Source organism: Coenobita brevimanus, chromosome 78, assembly GCF_032717465.1.
Source record: "Coenobita brevimanus isolate Jiangsu-jjx chromosome 78, ASM3271746v2, whole genome shotgun sequence".
NCBI lineage: Eukaryota > Metazoa > Arthropoda > Malacostraca > Decapoda > Coenobitidae > Coenobita > Coenobita brevimanus.
In genome coordinates, this window is record NC_137031.1 from 7,949,037 (window position 1) to 7,968,903 (window position 19,867).

Consider the following 19,867-nt stretch of genomic DNA (forward strand, 5'->3'; position numbering starts at 1 on the left):
CACTCCGCATCCCAGATGCCTTCTCACACGCGCACCTGTCAGCCGACCTACACCTGAGGATACATCGGACTCCGCTTCTACTACGGCACATCTACGGTCCGTCATAACTTCTGCGGCATATCAAGAGGACGACGCCCCGCGGATCGAAGCTGACCGTCACCTACAGGAGTTAGCAAATGCAGCCCAACAGGACCCTGACTACATTCGCTTACGTAACTGCATATTGGCTGGATTTCCTGCTAACAGGTATTCTCTACATACATCCTTGCTGCCTTATTGGAAACTCCGAGACTCCCTCTCTGTTGACGGATCACTCATACTACTAGGCGCTCGGATCGTCATTCCTGCTGCTCTTCGTCGCAAGACTCTCGCACGGCTACATGACAGTCATCGAGGAGTCGAGGCTACCAAGCGACGGTCACGCCAGACGGTATTCTGGACTGGCATTGAGTCTGATATCACCAATACTGTCGCCGCCTGTGAGTCGTGCCAGCTTCTACGCCCTTCACAGCAGCAGGAACCGCTTCTCAACGATGATAAGCCCACCAGGCCCTTCGAGTCAGTCTCCGCTGATTTCTTTCAAGTTGCTGGGAAACATTTCCTAGTGATTGTCGACCGACTGTCGAACTGGCCAGCTGTCATCCCTTGCAAGAGTGACACCACCGCCTCCTCCACAATCCGATACTTCTGCAGCTACTTTCGAGAGGTGGGGGTACCTCTTCGGTTACGCACAGATGGAGGACCACCTTTTTCGAGCAGTGAGTTTGCTGATTTCACTCGTCGATGGGGGACCCAGCACTTCATGTCATCGCCTCATTACCCGCAGTCGAATGGCCACGCCGAGGCTGCTGTTAAGGCCGTCAAGAGGCTTATCATGGCAACAGCACCGTCTGGTAACATAAATTGTGAAGCCTTCGACCGGGGACTCATGGAACTGAGGAATGTCCCCAACCACACCGGCTACTCACCTGCTCAAGTTCTATTTGGTCATAACCTCCGCAGCTGTGTACCTGCTCATCCGCAGTCCTTCAAGAGTGACTGGAAGGACTTGGCAGACGACTGGGACAGACGGGTCGCCTCCAGAGCCGCCCAGGTCAAGAAGCACTACAATCAACACGCCCGTGATCTCCCCAGGCTGGCTATGGGTCAACATGTTCGCGTTCAGGACCCCACTTCACGCCGGTGGGATAAGGTCGCCATCGTTATGGGTGGTGCTCGCTCCAGGGAATACGAGGTTAGGCTTCCAAGTGGCCGAGTGCTACGTCGAAACCGCAGATTCTTATATCCAGTGCCCGACCCACACTCTGACACTACACCTAACATCCCTGTGGTCCCTTGTCATGACATGGAAAAGTCTAATTTACAGACAGACATCGAAAAGTCCAATTCAGTTTCTCCTCCCAAGACCCCACGTAGATCTCCAAGGCTAAATAAGTCCTAACACAGTGTACACTGCCCGTAAGAAGTCCCTGTATGTTTGCTTACAATGTACACACTTTGTAGACACTTGTAGGATTTTCATACATTGCTTGTTACCATGTATTGATTACCTGTGGGATTGTATCTACTTTAACATGTTGCAGTCACTTGTATATTGCTGAGTTGCATACTTTATTTTATGAATTACGGGGATGTTTCACATATATATTTTCTATGTATGTTACTTTTCAGCCGTTCGACTTCTTCGAACGCAAAGGGAAGGGGAGGTGTGGATGTATAAAATGTACCCATGTCATTGTAACATTTACCCATGCCAATGTGCCTATTCAAATGTGCCGCGCAGTCGCCATCGTGATATGTAACTTGGCCAGCTGGGCACTCTATGCGCCTGCGCGAGCAGAGAGAGAGAGAGCTTCTTCCACTTCGAGGCACGTGTACGCCTCACCTCACCTCTCCACTTCTTTATCTATCTCCTAGGGAAATAAAGATTCTACAGCAGGAAGATTACCTATCCTTCAACCCTGTGATTGCCCCCCATTGCATACAGGACTTCAATCAACACTCAACAGTCAGAGATGTTGTGGAATCTTGAAAAAAAAAAAAGTTTTACATCCACAACGTAAGGCGTTAACATCTAACAAACATACTGTACCTGAATTCAGAAACACACCAGTTACAAATATACCAGGACCTTCACATCTCAACATCCAAGACATAGATACAAAGCCTCAAACTTTCCTTCAGGCATGAACCTACACTGTGAAACCAGGTGATGTTGCTGTTTCCACTGAGGTGACAGATAAAGGTGGTGAGAATATCATCATCATAACCGTTGTAATCATCTTGCTACCCATCAACTTCATCATTATTATCGTCATACAATTTTGAAGGCATAACGTAGGGTACGCTCTTTCTTTCAACTTTCAGTCCTCTCCCTCTACCAACCACACATACAGTAATTTCAGGTAGAACAATCTTGAAAAGAAAGAATGACTAAAAGCAAAAGAAATAAAAAGTAGTAATAAACCCAGAAGCCTATCCTCAGACTTGAACCTACATTATGGAACCATGTGATGCTGTACACAGGTGGGTTTGCCTTGATATGACAGGTGAAGGTGACGTTGCTTCCCTCCGGCACCGTCGCGTCCCCAGTCGCACCGATAACACTGATGGTTGCTACGGGAACGACTGTGGGTGCAAAGGAAAATAATGAGTGAGAGTGTAATGAATAATGATGTGTGTGTGTGTGTGTGTGTGTGTGTGTGTGTGTGTGTGTGTGTGTGTATAGTAAAAATGGGTCAGTATGTATCTGTAACGATTGCCCTTAGGCACATCTGCGTCCCCGTTAGCTCTACTCACACCGACTGTTTGCACGAAAAAGACTGGCAGGTTAGCTAAAGGATACTAAAAGTGACAGTGTAATAAAGGAAGGATGTTTTAAATGACAGTAAGCGTTAATCATAATCTGAACGTGCATGCGCTTGCTAAAATGACGTGAGTACTGTATGTATGCATGTGTGTGTTTAAGAAAAGCTTATATGTCAGATGTGTTCGAGTGGGAGAAGAAAGGAAAAAAGGAAAGATTATGAATCGGTATGAGAGAAAATTAGGATGATACAAGTGTGTGTTTAAGAATACAGTATACGGTAAATCTATACAAAATGGTATCTGTAATTTGGATATCAGTACTGATAGATATGCAGACGTAAATATGAACATGAGTTTGTGTGTGTGTGTGTGTGTGTGTGTGTGTGTGTGTGTGTGTGTGTGTACTTTTCGAGGGAGCGGTTGTAGGAAGAGAGGGAAGAAAAGGTGTAATCATATTAACATATCTTTAATGCATGCTTGGTTGATTGGTCAGTAGAATGAACCACGAGACAGCAAAACATTCTTTCCTGCAGTACGGCTGTGTGTGTGTGTGTGTGTGTGTGTGTGTGTGTGTGTGAGAGAGAGAGAGAGAGAGAGAGAGAGAGAGAGAGTACATGAAATCTCTTATTTTTTTGCGGTAGGAGGAAGGGAAGAAGGAGTAAAATTTGAAACAAATTGCTAATTTTTATGCCAACACTCTTGGTTGGCAAAATGTCTTTTTACTGATAAACATATATATATATATATATATATATATATATATATATATATATATATATATATATATGGGGAGAGGAATAGAGAGAGAAGTTGCATATGGAAAGTACCAAGTTAGATGTTTAATTTCTCTACACATTCACTTCCGTAAAGCAATATTCACCTAAACAATATTGTAGTTTCTCTTCTGGTGCTTACAAAGAAAAACAATGAATAAATGATAAAATAAAATTCCCGGCATTAAGGGGTAGTGTCATGGAATTATTCGTTAAAATTAACGTAGCAGCTGCATGTTGCCATAAGAAAGTCTCGAAATATGATCATTTCCGTGTGCAGCGGACTGTTAGTTTTATGCTAGTCTCAGCTTTTGCAATTATTCTGCAAGACTATGCAAGCCTTTCACTGCGAGGTTCTAAGGTGCAACCTTCAGCATATTAGTGAATAACTTGCAGTTCTCTTGTTGCTTATCCACACCTCTTAATGAGGTAACGACGCAGGTACTGATACCAGATTCATAGTTAGCCCTATACTTCTGTAATTTATGAAGTTTGCTTTATGGCCTTGACCTTTTTTATTCATGGATGAAGAAACCAAAGGCTAGAGGCCCGCACAATTGTTCCCGCCAAGGAAAAAAAAAAAAAGATCCATTGATTTCGAGATGTCTGGTCACGGTGCACTTAAAAGGCTCGAGATCATAGGCAGAATGAAATACAAACAGAGGAAGACATCTGTTCCAGAGCTGACTTGTTTCATACAAGAAAAATTGGAATTATCGGTTAATTCATACATTAGAGAGTAGGACCTAAAAAGAGTAAGAATTTGCTAACGGACTGGCGTTACGCGCCTTCTGTAATGGAGGTGGGATGCAAGTAGGCAGTTCAGAAGAGCAGGAACCATTGAAGTAGTGATAGAAAAACGATAAGAGATGCAACAGTACGGTGAAGACGGAAAGAGACTGCAGGGGGTCTGTACGAGAAGTAGAGTTAATGAGACGAGAAGCCTTTTGCCTCCACCGTCCTGAAAAGACCTGTATGTGAGGAGCCACCCCACACATGAGAGTTGTACTTCACACAGGGGTGCATTACAACCTGTATAAAGTCAACAGCGTGCAGGGGTAAAGAAGGCACGAAGTCGGCCTAGCCTACCTTGTGTCTTGGAAACAGATTGTGTAAGAAAGGTAATGATATCTTTCTTTGAATGTTTTTGAGAGAATGAAGCCCCAAGACTGTTGAGTGACCATGCACAATTGACTTGAATACTGTTGAACATTAACCCGCCCCATCCCGACCACTTTTCTGCCACTGACTCCCCCCAGTCCCGACCAATTTTGGAAAACATTTTTTTAAGCTCAAACCTCCGCTTTTGGTGAGAAACATCGAAAATTTATAGAGAAATCGCTCACCTGAGGTTTAAAATACTCAATAAGGGTAGCAGTACTCCTTACCTTACTGGGTTTTCTATCAGGCTGGCACCAAAGAAAACAAGCTTTATGGGAGGGTAACTATTCCACACCACTTATAAATGGTATTTATTTATTCATTTGATACGAATTTATATGTAGTACGAGAGTATATTGGTTTTCACGCAGTAATATATGCAATATAAGCATTGTTTCACTCACCAAACACATCAACATACCTGACCTCTTTTGGCGACATTACCTGATCATCATTTCTGACTTTCTTCCTCTAATGCTACATAAATTTTGTCCTCAACGTTGTCATCGATTGGGGAATCACTCTGGCCCTGAATTTCATACAATGGCACGACATGTCTTTACCCTGGTAACAGGTGAATTGCTGAGACAATGGCATGCAAGGGGGAGGGGAGGTCATGCGGGGTAAGGAATTGTCCCTGCCTGGCATCTTGTAGAGGAAGGTGTCCTGTGTACTGTATACGTACCAAAAGTCACGTGCAAAAATTGAAAATTGTGCAAATTAGGGACCTTGCAATTGATTCGGGTTTATATACGTCAATGGGAGTGGCAGTGACAAAATGTGTGGACGTATATTCACGTCAACAGAATGCGGTGGGTTAAAGGATTGTAGAAAAATTTGGTGGGTAAAAGATATAGGAACCGACATTTTTGTGTTAAAAACAACAAGCTTATTTTTACTCAATCAGAGATATGAGCCAAGTCAGAATCAAGTGTGCAACAGACTCATCCCATGTTTCTTGAAGCAACTGCTGTGATGGACATTGTGAGAAGCGGATGGAAAGGTGAAGTGGTGCGTCATATGTACAGCTTAGGAGACTATTTATGAATAGAAGGAAGTAAGCTGGTGACAGGACAGAGCCTTGAGGAATAACATTATTGATTACTCTAAAAGATCATTGTCTGTCTACAGCAACAGCTGTAGAACCAGCGGGAAGGAAGCTAGAGATGAAAGCACTTACAGAAGAATAGAAACAGTAAGCAAAGAACTTGGTAACTAAATATTTATGCCAGACTGTTTCAGGTTATTTTAGATGTCAATAGAAACGGCAAAGCATTTGCCAAAATCCTGAAAGGAGGATGATCAGGATTCTGAAAGGAAGGTGAAAAGATCGCCACTGGAGAGTACCTGGTAGAGTCTATAACGGTGATTGGAAAGAAGGTTATGGGATGAAAAACACTTTATTTCTAATAATAGATTGAAAACTTTAGAAATTGACGATTCTACAGCAATGGGCGATTTTCAGAGGGCTTAGAATGGTCACCTATCTCCGGGACAGCCTAAAGGAGAGTGAACTTCCAGCAAAAAGGAAAGGTACAAATCGAGAGAGAGAAAAGGCGAAATAGTTTACCTAGGTACGGTGTAAGTACAAGTGCAGTTCTTGAGAACAACAGGAGGGATACCATCAGGCCAGTATGCCTTGTAAGTATTAAGACCAGTGGGGGAAGAAAGCACAGTTGAAGAAATCTTGATGTTAGTTAAGAGGAAGTCACATGGGGGAAACAGATGGAAGACCAGCATCAAAATCGTCCACGTGGTATTTTAGGAAGAGTCTGTGTGATGATGTCTGTCTTTTCAGTAAAAGAAACAGCTACAGAGACATCAGGGGGGAAGAGATGAGTGAAAGACGATGAAATATTGTTATCAGAAAGCTTTTTGGTAAGGTGTCTGATGGATCAGAAAGAATCTGAGTCAGAGAGTTCAAGAGCATTTAATACTAATGATATTATTCTTAGCACAGCAGACAAAAAGCATAGAACGATTCCAGGCAGAAACATAAAAGAGACAAGATTCAGGTATGGGTTGGATTTGGACAGTATGATTAAGCCATTTTCTTTACATAATCAAAGGATAGGAGAAAGGAATGTATGCTTCCAAGTCCCATATAATGCACGAGGCACCCTAAGACAGCTGTCAGCATGGAAGCGGTAATCACTCCAGGAGGCTAAAAGAAGTACTGCCTAAGGGCCTCTCCTCGGCAGATCCAAAGTGCCATAGCTGCCACTTCTTGGGAGGGCTTACATGCACTACTGGAGTGTTAGGGCAGGTTCTCTTTGTAAGAGTATGACTGAAGAAGCCCAGCAGGAAGAAAAGATTAACAGGGTAGGCAGAAGGATTAGTAGTCAGGAAAGAGTCAAGTACGTTGGAACTTTATCCAGGGCAGTCAGGGATACGTGTAGGGTGCTGTCAAGCTCCTGTAGGTCACAAAAAAGTTATAGGCTTGTTCATTAGGTGGGTCAGTGAATGATGAGGACAGCCAAAGGTCATGGTGAAATTGATATAACCGAGAATGGAGTTTTCAGTGAAAGGAGAGACTGATAGCATGTGTTCCATCTAAGAAGTAAGATATTCAGGGAGTTTCTCATAGTCGGAAAAATTAAGGAATAAGTACACAGCACAGATATGCTGTATTTAGTCAGGGAATGACAGGGTAACCAAAGCCAGAGTGTAAAGAATTGAGAGGATTCACATTCAGCCACATTGGTTAAGTTGTCAGCATCACTGATTGCGCAACTGTCAGCCAGTTAGCGCCAGAATTCATACTCTGTTGTGGGCAGCTGGCTTCACTTGACTGTGTCGATTCATTCTTTTCGGGTTGCTGGGTGAAATGAGTACCTAGGGTAACGTCTGGAGGAGGTTACGGTGGTAACCTGGATGATGCAGTGGCCTTGTAACCCAGGATATTTGGTGAGGAGCCCGCTACAGACTCGAAGGTCTATAATATGGCGATGAGCATCGCAGTTAAGTGCCTCATGGCATCTGTCCCAACCTGCACTTTTTTACCTTCAAGCTCCGTAACGAAGGGGCAAGATATAGTGTTGCATACATACACACAACGGCAATCTTTGGCCTTGAATGTAGTGAAAAAGGGAGGATACAGAAAAAGATATGCCATTAGTCACCTCAGACAGCTGAGTCTCTGCGAGGAAGAAAGGGTAGGGTTTAGAGGAAGGGAGGTGGTTTTCAACACAGAGAAAGGTAACGGTAAGAACAGGGACATTATAGAAATGAATATCGAGTGAAGCAGACAAATGTCCAGTACATCTCAATAGATTGTGAACAGGAAAGGGGCACTTATACGCCCCCTTCTGCGGACTATGAGGCTGGGTGACGAAAAGACGTTTTTGCAAATTTTGGAACAGGAAGTGTGGTGTGTAATGTGCATTTAGTTTGGTGTACTGTAGACATTTAGAGGAAAATGTACAGGAGATTATCCTGGCCTGCTCCTCATGTTACTGTAACACTGAAAAGGTTCTGCAAAGGGAGATTATCACAAGCTAGTCCTGAAGGCTGTTGAAACGGGAGTTCCAGCTTTCCCTGTCACCAATTTTCCATCCAACTCGGAAGTATTGCCCTGTTCGACTGGTGCTACAATCTACTTGACACCTTGGGGTTGACCATTGCAGTCGGCCACCAATACAAAGATATAGCGTCCTCCTTAGGGACTTCATTTGGCACCTAAATCATCAAACTCAGTCCTCAAGTGCGGTCTGTAGAGCTAGAAGACACAGACAGACAAACCGACGGAAATCTCCAATTTTGGCTCAGCCACTTAAACCCCTCAGCTTTGTGTTTGAGAGGAAAAAATATTAAGACTGAGGAAGAAGATAAAAGAAATGCGGTAAGTCTCTCCCGCCCCCCCCCTCTCTCTCTTTACCTACCAATCTTTCTATCTGTCTGTCTGTCTGTCTGTCCCTATCTCTGTCTGTGTAATCATCTATGTACAGTATTTCTGTTCTATTCCATTTAGCCTATTTATTTACAATCATATAACACCTCTCAGTGATGGAGTTTCCACAAACGAACTGTCTCTATCTTAAAACCTGTCTTCTGTCACCAGGTCCCATTCTCTCCAACTCATACACCTCCTTACTCGTAATCTTTTTCACCCCGTCCCACCATCTCATCCCGTCTCCCCCTTCCCATCCCGTCACGTATACTGTACATTGTCCTATTCAGTCTCTCATTTTGCGTTTTCTTTACATGGCCAGACCATTTCAAGTCACTTCTTATGCTTTCTAGTACATCCACATCAACACCAAAACGTTTCTTCATTTCCTCATTTTACAGTGTCTCTCTCCATGTAAATCTACATGTAAAAAATAAGATTTAAAAGAAATTGATTGTTTTGTTACATTTGAGGGAGTGTAATGCAGGGGATATAGGAAATTATTTAAAAATATTTATGTTACTATTGACAGCGAAAGAAAAATACAATTATTAATGTGAATAGCCATAAATACAAAGGATAACAGTAAGATCAGTATCAGTAAAGATCATTTAATAATTAAGAAACTGAAAACAAAGATAAAGAAGAAATCAACCATGAATAAATAACTGGCTCTGATTCAGGGCGGGGGAAAGAAAAGATAATGAAGCCCTTAAATAATCTGGCATATGATGAAAGGCTTAAAGGTTACAGATGTAAACTAAGGTCAGTATCCATGTACACTGCTCGAGTTTTGTAGGGATAGACCTATTGTTTCTTACTGTGTGATTCACAGGAAACGGCTCTAGGTAGGTGGGAACAGAGAGTGAGGGGCTGGAGGTGGGGACTGAGAGTTCTGCACTAGGATGCAGAGCAACGGGGGACAAGGCCCACGCACGAGAGAGAGAGAGAGAGAGAGAGAGAGAGAGAGAGAGAGAGAGAGAGAGAGAGGTGGGAGGGGGGGGGGAGACAGAGATGGAAGGACCAGACTGAGGGACAGGATAAGTTAGGGCAACTCGGGACGAGGCACAGCGAAGCACAACAGAACAGGACAACACATGACAGAGTAGGACAGGGCAAAACAGAGAAAGCCAGGCAGGATAAAGCAGAGTTCAACAGGATAGGGCAGGGCGGAGGATGGTACGGCGAAGCATGGAAGGCCTGATGTGACAGGGAAGGTTGAGACTGAATGCCTTACATACGAGAGTCACTAGTGATCACCTGGGTAGGAGGTCATGGCAAACAGGGCAGGGCTGGGGAGGATAGAACAAGGCACGGCAGGACAGGGCAAGGGAGGCAGGAAGAGATATAAACACAGACCAGGGCAGACTGGAAGATTAGGTGGGATCGGGCAGGGCTTGACAGAACATAGCAGGAAAGGTCAAGACAAAATATGGCAACTTAGGCTAGGGCAGAACAGGGAAAGACATATGAGTACAGGGTTGATCAAGGTAATAAACAGCAGAACCACTCCAGCACTCATAATGACCCTGGCTCCGAAGTACAGCGTCGGGAAGGTTGGAACTGAATGTTTTACGAGAGGCACCCCACTATCATAAGGGTAAGAGGTTAAGTTAGAGCAGGGTAGAGTAGACCAAGCAAGGGACTGGCACGGCAGAACTGGGCAGGGCAGTGCAGGGTAGGGGAACGCAGGACAACACAAGTTGTGACAGGGCAGAACTTAAAAGAACAAAACAGTACAGGACAGGACAGGTCAGGTCAGGACAGGTCAAATCACAATAGGAGAAACCAAGACGGACCAGACTCTCACTAATACTCACAATGCACGGCGAGAGTGACTTGATCCTGAAGTACAGCATCAGGCAAGTTGGGACTGAATGCCTTACACACCAGAGGAACCCCGTGATCACCAGGCTGAGGGGTGAGGCGCGCGGTACTCACGGTGACATTGCCGCCAAGGGAACTCTGTAGAAGAGAAAATTGGGCATATTAAAGCTTTGTACTTAGGGCCATATTTTAGATGTAATATGAGGTCTTGTAGCACCTCTTCCTTGCCTGTATGGTTATGTCTACTGCATCTTAATATTACCTGCCACATTCCCATTAGGTCCAAGAAAGAAGGTATATTGATATTACAGTACCAAGAAATGCTTTATAGGAAGGATTGTACCCATATCTCGAGAAGAAGTGATTTCTTCACGCTGACTTGGGACGAGATTACAAATTAATAAATTGGCCACACATCCACACAGGAGACAAACAAATAGCACAAAGGAGAATAACTAGGAACACTCATCCACACAGCATACAGTGAAGAAGATAGCACTATGCAGTTAGATTAATACCCTGGAAAGAACGGAAAGGGAAGCTTCAACTGGTGAAACTGGCCACACAATCATCCATTCGGCAAGCAAAGAGAAGGATAACGTAAAGCAGTAGATGGGCAGAACGATCACTCATACAAACAGAGAGAGAGAGAGAGAGAGAGAGAGAGAGAGAGAGAGAGAGAGAGAGAGAGAGCACTAAGTATTTAAATGGACTAACAGCAAGGCAGCACAAAAAAGATGTGCAAAACACAAATTAGTACAATGACCCACACAGTCATTCATATCCAAGCCATCTCAGTGCAAGAAAGTATTACTGAAACTCGACGGAATCTACATGCATCCCAAACTTGCAGAGAGAGAGAGAGAGAGAGAGAGAGACTGTGCGTACAGTATGTTATTGTTTGTTTGTGTCAACTATATATATGACAGATATGTATGTATGCCAAAATTTATTTGTGTGTGTGTGTGTGTGTGTGTGTGTGTGTGTGTGTGTGTGAGAGAGAGAGAGAGAGAGAGAGAGAGAGAGAGAGAGAGAGAGAGAGAGAACAGGTGATATGATTTTTGTCAGAATAGGCGAGAAACGTGAAGTGGGTTTGTAAATACAGTAAATGGGCGTCCGGTACGGGGAGTAGTGATGTTTTGTTGTGTGCTGGCATGATTCTGGTATAAGGGCTGATATTTGTGTGGAGTAGGTGCTGGTATAAGACGCAGTATAAGTGCTGATACAAGGAGTGGAATAGATGTTTAGGTAAGCATGGTAGAAAAACTCTGGGAGGTGGATTTATGGGCGATGTAATTGCTGGTATAAGACTTGGTATGATGGCTGTAATATGGGATGTTATAAAAGCTCCATGAATATAGGTACAAGTGATGGTATTATGGTCATTATAGAGCATGGTATAAGGACTGAAATAAGGCAGGGTGTAATTGCTGTTATAAAGTCTGATATCACTTCCGTTACAAGGGTAAGCAGAAGAACCATGTCACGAGAGTTATGCCTTCTTGTTGACCAATCGCTCCTACGGTCTCTCTCTCTCTCTCTCTCTCTCTCTGACGCTTCACCCTTTTTTCTCTAACCCTATGCCATGCCTTTGACTCCCATCTCTTCGTACACCCCCTTCCCTTCACTTTGTTTTTCTTTTGACGCTTCTGCTCATCTCATCCTGTCCTCGTTATCGGCCTGCCCGCACACATATCCTCTCTCTGTTTCTCTAACCCACACACTCCGCACCTACCCTGTCAGTTATGTACTCTCCCTCTATTACTATCACTCATAGAGACTCCTTTGCGAATATACTACCTTCATCACACCCTTACTCCCACATTAGCTCTCGGCCACCACACATCTACCTTTCCACCCACTAAAACTTTTGTCTGCTTGTTATTCACATTCACAGTCTCACACCCAGACGTCCAAACTCATACCTACACACTTTCCTTGCTACCCTAAAGTACTAGTTACGCACTGTTTTTGACACCTCTACCACACACACACACACACACACACACACACACACACACACACACACACACACACACGCACGCACACACACACACACAGGTACGAAAGTGGTACATAAACAGGATGGAAGAAAAAGGAGGAAGGTAGTAGAACCATGTTTTGACAAGTATATAAACAGGATGATAAAGTTGATGTACTCAAATGTGGATGGAATGGTATCTAAATTACTAGAGATGAATGATTATGTCAGAGAAAATGAACCACAAATAATATGCCTAACTGAAACAAAATTAATACCAAGGATATCAAATGACATACTAAACTTAGAGGAATACAATATATGGAGAAGAGACAGATATTTAAAAAAAGGAGGAGGAATTATAATATTAACTAAGAAAAATCTAAAAGTCAAGGAAATAAAACTAGATATACCATCACAAGTAGAACTGATTGCAGTAGAGATCGACACATCTGAAGGTAAAGTAATTGTAGCCAATTTGTACATGCCACCCAGATCAAACACATGGGAAAGAGATGAATATGAGGACCTGGCAGAGAGTACAATTCAGAGTGTAAGATCATTGCTACATAAAATGGAAGAGAAATCGGAAAGAATTATACTAACTGGGGACTTCTATCTATCTATCTATCTATTGCCAGACGCCTCAATCCCGTTTGGGGTGGCCACAAACAAATCGCCTCCAAGTCGCCCTGTCCCCTGCCATTTCACTGCCCTGCTCCCAACTCACACCCCCCTCTCTCATATACCTCTCCACCCCATCCCTCCATCTCATCCTCGGCCTCTCCCTCCCTCTTCCCCCCCTCCACCTCACTCACATACACTCTCTTCGTCAGTCTTTCACCCTCCATCCTCTCCACATGGCCAAACCACCTCAGTGTGGGGACTTCAATACAAATATAAATTGGAACACTCTATATATAAATAGCCAAGAAAGCTGTTGGGACCAAAAGCTCCTGGATCTCGTACAAGAGTTTTTCTTAACGCAACATGTGAGGGAAACCACCAGAAAAAGAGGACTTGATGTACCTTCAGTGCTAGATCTAATATTTACAAGGCAAGAAAATGATATTGACAGTTTAATATATCACCCTCCACTCGGCAAAAGCGATCATGCAGTACTAAATTATAACTTCAGGATAGCATATGACATAGTAAACAGCAATGATAGTTACAAAAAGAGCCTAAACTATAAAAAGGGAAATTATCAAGACCTAAAGAAGTATTTCTTAGAAGTTGATTGGGAAAATGAGCTTACAGGACAAGATTTAAATGCTGTATATAAAAATTTTTGTGAATTTTATGAAATAGGAGTCCAGAAGTACGTCCCACAGCACAAAGAAGCAGATAAGAAAATACAGAAATGGTTCAATACAGAATGTAAAAAATCAAAAGAAAGACGAGATTTGTTGTGGAATAGATACAGAAGACACAATAGTGAAAGGGCGTATAATAATTACAAACAGGCAAGAAACGACTATACAAGAATAAGGAGGGAAGCCCAAAAACAGTTTGAGGAGGATATAATAAATAAAAGTAGTGATCAGCCAAAGCTGTTTTACAGCTAAATCAGAAGCAAAACTAAAGTAAAAGATATAATACAATCCATTACGGACGAGGGAATCACTTATATACAAGAGAAAGATATTTGTGAAGCACTAAATAAGAATTTCCAATTAGTTTTTACAGAAGATAAAAATTTTGAGAGGGACTATGTGGAACACGCATGTCCACACATACTACCAGATATACAAATAGCAGAAAAAGTAATACAGGAGGAGTTAAGTAGATTAGACAGAGGAAAAGCAAGTGGTCCTGATGAAATTTCATGTTGGGTATTACGAGAATGTGCAAAGGAGTTATGTAAACCATTATTTTTAATTTTCAAGAAATCCTTGAGTCAAGGTAAACTACCTGATATTTGGAAAAGAGCAAATATTGTCCCCTTATTCAAGAAAGGAAATAGACAAAATCCACTCAACTACCGACCAGTATCACTGACCAGTGTTGTAAGCAAGGTATTAGAAAAACTTATAAGAAAAGCTTGGGTAAATCATCCAGAAGAACACAGTATGATAACAGAAAGACAGTTTGGTTTCAGAAAAGGAAAATCATGTGTTACTAATCTGTTGAGCTACTATGACAGAGTAACAAACACAATACAGGAAAGGGAAGGATGGGTGGACAGTATCTATTTAGATTTCAAGAAAGCTTTTGACACAGTACCACACCAAAGACTTTTATGGAAACTGTACCATCAAGGAGGAATTCGAGGCAAACTGTTTTGTTGGATGCAAGACTTTCTCATAAAAAGAGAAATGAGGACAGTACTAAGAGGAAACTACTCATCATGGAAAGAAGTGACTAGTGGAGTACCACAGGGTTCAGTGCTGGCACCAATCATGTTTTTAGTGTATATAAATGATATAAACAGTAACACTGGAAATGAGAGCTATCTGAATATGTTTGCAGATGATGCAAAAATACAAAGGAGAATTACTAGCACAGACTCTTGTAGGGAGCTACAAGAAGAATTAAATAAACTTCATGAATGGAGTAGTACATGGCAAATGGAATTCAATGTGGACAAGTGTCATGTAATCAAGTTTGGTAAAAGTGGAGAAAGACCTGATTGGGATTATAAGTTAGGAAATAAAACCCTATACACATCAGAAAGAGAGAAAGACCTAGGTGTGATTATCAATAACAGACTATCTCCGGCTGACCACATCAGCGAGAAGGTACGGAACATGTATACACTGCTTGCAAATATGAGAATAGCATTCACATACATAAATGAAGACATGCTAAGAAGGATAATAACATCATTCATTAGACCAACCCTGGAATATGCATCAGTAGTCTGGAGTCCTCATCTCAAAAAGCACATAGACAAGATTGAAAAAGTTCAAAGAGCCGCTACAAGATGGATACCAAGCTTAAGGGACCTAAGCTACGAAGAAAGACTAAATAAACTGAATCTGCCAACACTACAGGAGAGAAGGAAAAGATGTGACATGATAATGCTATATAAATGCATATCAGGAAAGGAGAAAATAGACATAAATGATTACTTAACATATGGAGAAGCATCAGCAAGAGGACACTGCAAAAAATTGCCTAAGAAGAGAGGTGATAAAGACGTAAGGAAATTCAGTTTCCCAAACAGAGCAATTGATCAATGGAATGCACTACCGAATGAAATAGTGTGTGCCAAAACAATTCACAAATTTAAGGATATGTACGATAAATATGGTTTAAGACACGGGACAGTACGAGCTTGACTCATTCCTGTAAAGATACAATTAGGTAAGAACAATTAGGTAAGAACACACATACAGCCTCCCAACATATCACTCTCCCACCCACACACACCGCCTCCCAACTTATCACTCTCCCACCCACACACTCACCCTCAAAAACTCCATCCACTCTGCCCTTTCATCAGTGCCCGAATCCGGACAAAAATTGACTGGTCTTTCCCTGGGATCCAGCAATTCCCCTGCGTGTCACGCCTTCCTATCTCACCCACCCACTCAGCCTTCCATCTACACGACTTCTCTTTCACATTTCCACCATTACTCTAACTAGTCGAACCCTTCCAACACACTTTCATCACCCTTCCGCCCTTATACCAGCAATTTGGCAACCCTTCACCGGCCCTTCCAACCCTTCCATCACGTGTCCAACCCTTTTTCCAACATTCCAACCCTCCGACCACTTTTTCTCCACCCTTGTATTATCATTACAACCCTGCCATCACTCTTTCACCACCCTTCCAACCCTCCATCACTCTTTCATCATCATTCCAACTCTTCCATCACTCTTTCATCATCCTTCCAACCTTTTCATCACGCTTTCATCATCATTCCAACCCTTCCATCGCTCTTTTGCCACCATTCCAACCCATCCAGCACCCTTCCAACCCAGCCATCACTCTTCCATCACCTTTCCAACCAATCTATCACCCTTCCACCACTCTTCCAACCTTTCCATCACCCTTCCAACCCATCCATCTCTCTTCCATTACCCTTCCAACCCTTCCACCACCCATCCAACCCATCCACCACTCTTCCGTCCCTTCCATGACCCTTTTATCACCTTTCCAATCCTCCCATCACCTTTCCACCACCCTTCCAACCATTTTATCACCCTTCCAATGCTTCCATCATCCATCTACCACCCTTCCAAACACTTCATCACTCTAACATCATCCTTCCAATCCTTCCTCCAACGTTCCAACCCTTTCATCATCCATTCACCATCCTTCCAACTCCTCCATTATCCTCCCACTATCCTTCCAGCCTTTCATCACCCTCCCACCACCCTTCCAACCCTTCTATCACCCTTTCACTATCCTTCCAGCCCTTCCATCATCCTCCAACCATCCTTCCAACCCTTCTATCACCGTTGTACCGTCCTTCCAACCCCTCCATCACTTTCCACCACCACTTCAACCATCCCACCATCATTCCAATCACTCCACCAACATTCCAACTTTTCCATCATCATTCCAACCCTTCCACCATCCTTCCATCACGCTTCCAACCCTTTTACCATCACTACAACTGTTTCACTCACTCTCTCTCTCTCTCTCTCATAATTCCTTCTAGACCTTTACCCCTCCATCATGCCAAGCCATTTTATATATTTCGGCAGCAGAAAAAATCACACATCTTTTCGATATCGTACCATTTCATGCATTTTTAATTCCTTGTTCATCGGAAATGTACACATTGTTGGGAATTTAAGACCAGCGCAATGTAGGTTGAATTTTGCAAGTGTTCTGAACTGATGTATGCTCTCTATCTACCCATCTATTGCTAGACGCCCGAATCCCGTAAGAGGTGGCCACAAACAAATCACCTCCGTGTCACCCTATCCAATACCACTTCACTGCCATGCTTCCAGCTCACACTTCCCTCTCTCATATACCTCTCCACTCCATTCCTTCATCTCATCCTCGGCCTACCCCTCCCTCTCCCCCCTCCATCTCGCTCGCATACACTCTCCTCGTTAGTCTTTCGCTCTCCATCCTCTCCACATGGCCGAACCACTTCAGTGTGTTTCTCCTAACGCTTTCTAACACATCTACATCCACACCACAGCGCCCGTTTACTTCCTCATTTGTCAGTCTGTCTCTCCATATAACTCCACATGCTCCTCCCAGATAACTCATTTCCACTGCTCTCACCCTTGACTCGTGTCCTTCCAGCATGGTCCAAGTTTCACTTCCGTACGTTAGAAATGGTATCAAAATATTGTCTTGCAGCTAATTTTTTACATCCATGCTCACAGGTATACTATTGTGACTTTTTTATGTGTTCATTTTGATATGTGATTTATTTTTGAAATGTAACTCAATTTAGCATACCTGATGGGTGTATGTGGACAGTGTGCTTATGTCTAGGTACGTGGGTGCATATGCGCGTTTGGGGGTAATGATTCTATGTAGCAGTGTAATTGACAGTGCATGAGCTTGCTTGTGTTTGTGTATGGTGTGCGTACAAGTGACAGATTTAATTGGCTGCTGATGGGGAGGTTAGGAGAAACACAGAGGTAAGGAACACACACACACACACACACACACACACACACACACACACACACACACACACACACACACACACACACACACACATTTACACACGAACCCCTAGTCGCATGGTAATCTAGATGATTAAGGCGCTGCACCTGCATGCATGTTATAACAACTAAAATCCAAGGAAAGGTTGGGATTTCTTTTCCCTCATATAATGACACTCAGGGGTTAGCTACTGGTCACTAGTCCTAAATATCTGGGGGTAAGTAGTCTAGCTCCGGATTAAGCTCTTGGTAGGGTTATAAAGGAGTGGATAATAAATAAGTAGTTAAAGAAACAGAGAATCATATTTTAGCCTTAGGAATAAACTTCATGTCACATTCAGGTCTCACACAAATATATAATAACTTTGAAATGTTTCATGTTTAGATATTTTCCCACCCAGAAACCTTAGTCTTGCAGTCAAACCTCAGGTTCTCCGAATATCATAGCCTATGGGCTCCTCTCTTACTGTACAAACAATGGATGCATGTCTTCACTTACAGGCAATTGCTGGCTGACCCCTCTTGGAAATATCATGTGGTTGTCTCCTCTTACAAACAACAGATGGGTGTTCCTTCTTATAAACGGCAGATGGGTGTCCCTAACGAACTCTGAAAGGAGCCAACTCGTACGAATGGACTTCTTTTACGAACAGTGGATAGGAGTCCCCTCTTACGAGCAACGTGGGGGCCTTCTCTTATGAAAAACAGATGCTTGTCTCCTCTTACGAACATCGGATGAGTGTCACTTCTTGCGAACAATGGACAGGTGTTAATTTTTCCGAGAAACTTAAAGGTGGTTGCCTTTCTGAACAACATATCCTATGGGTGCTCTCTCTTACGGCAATAAAGTTGTCTGGGATTTAATGACATCACCATAACAAAGGTTCCCTTCCATTACCGTTAATTGAAAGTCACTGGAACAGGAAAATTTTGCCGGAAGGGGTTCATTTTGTGAATTAATGTAGTGGAATGTTCTCATTTATCTAATCAAAGAGTTTTTTTTTTTTTTTAGCACTTCTCTTCAAACACATATAGGTTGATAATTAAGTGCTGCAGTACTTTAAATTAGTACGGTAGATTGTGGTAGCTGTGAAGTCGACTACAAGATTTATATATATTATTTGTTTATTTTTAGAATACGTGCTTTTCTTCATCACTGCTCTTCCTCGCCGCCATGCCAACTTCATCACCCTGCCTCACTACCCTACCTCATCATCCAGCTTAACAACCTCTCTTCGCCATCCAACTTCATCACCCTGTTTCACCACTCAATCTCACCACCCTGCCTCACCAAGCTGTCTCATCACCTAACCTCACCACTCTGCCTCACCACTCAGTCTCACCAACCTGCCTCATCACCCTACTTCAACACCCTTCCTCACCACCCTACCTCAGCACCCTGCCTCATCACCCTACCTCAGCACCCTGCCTCATCACCCTACCTCAGCACCCTGCCTAACCTCCCTACCACAACACCCTGCCTCATCCCTACCTCAGAACCCTGCCTCATCACCCTACCTCAGCACCCTGCCTCATCACCTTACCTCAGCATCCTCCCTCATCACCCTACCTCAGCACCCTACCTCACTTTAACAGGGAAAAGAAATTCATGTAACTCGGCCAGAGCAGAGAGAGTGCACTACTGTCCTTAAAGTTTGTGGTGTGAATAAATTTATGATGGTGCCACAGGTAGAATATACTAGGGGAACTGCGGTTTAAACTTCCTTGTCTTTATAAGGAAAAGATTATTTTGACTTTTATAGACTTTTATTAATTCTTGTTACCATCACAAGGTATAATAAAGGCAATAATGGATCACGGCCGCGGTGGCCGAGTGGTTAG

At 43.0% G+C, this 19,867-nt stretch overlaps 1 protein-coding gene across 1 annotated transcript in view; it reads right to left on the bottom strand.

Annotated features, from left to right (window-relative positions):
- LOC145408687 (hemicentin-1-like) overlaps positions 1-19,867 on the bottom strand; it is a 416,603-nt gene that overhangs the window by 99,371 nt on the left and 297,365 nt on the right. The window contains exons 9-10 of the mRNA XM_080279363.1: positions 10,452-10,596; positions 2,498-2,628 (exon numbers count right to left, since the gene is read on the bottom strand). Coding sequence (XP_080135489.1) covers positions 2,498-2,628; positions 10,452-10,596 — 276 coding nt within the window. The remainder of the gene's footprint in view (positions 1-2,497; positions 2,629-10,451; positions 10,597-19,867) is intronic.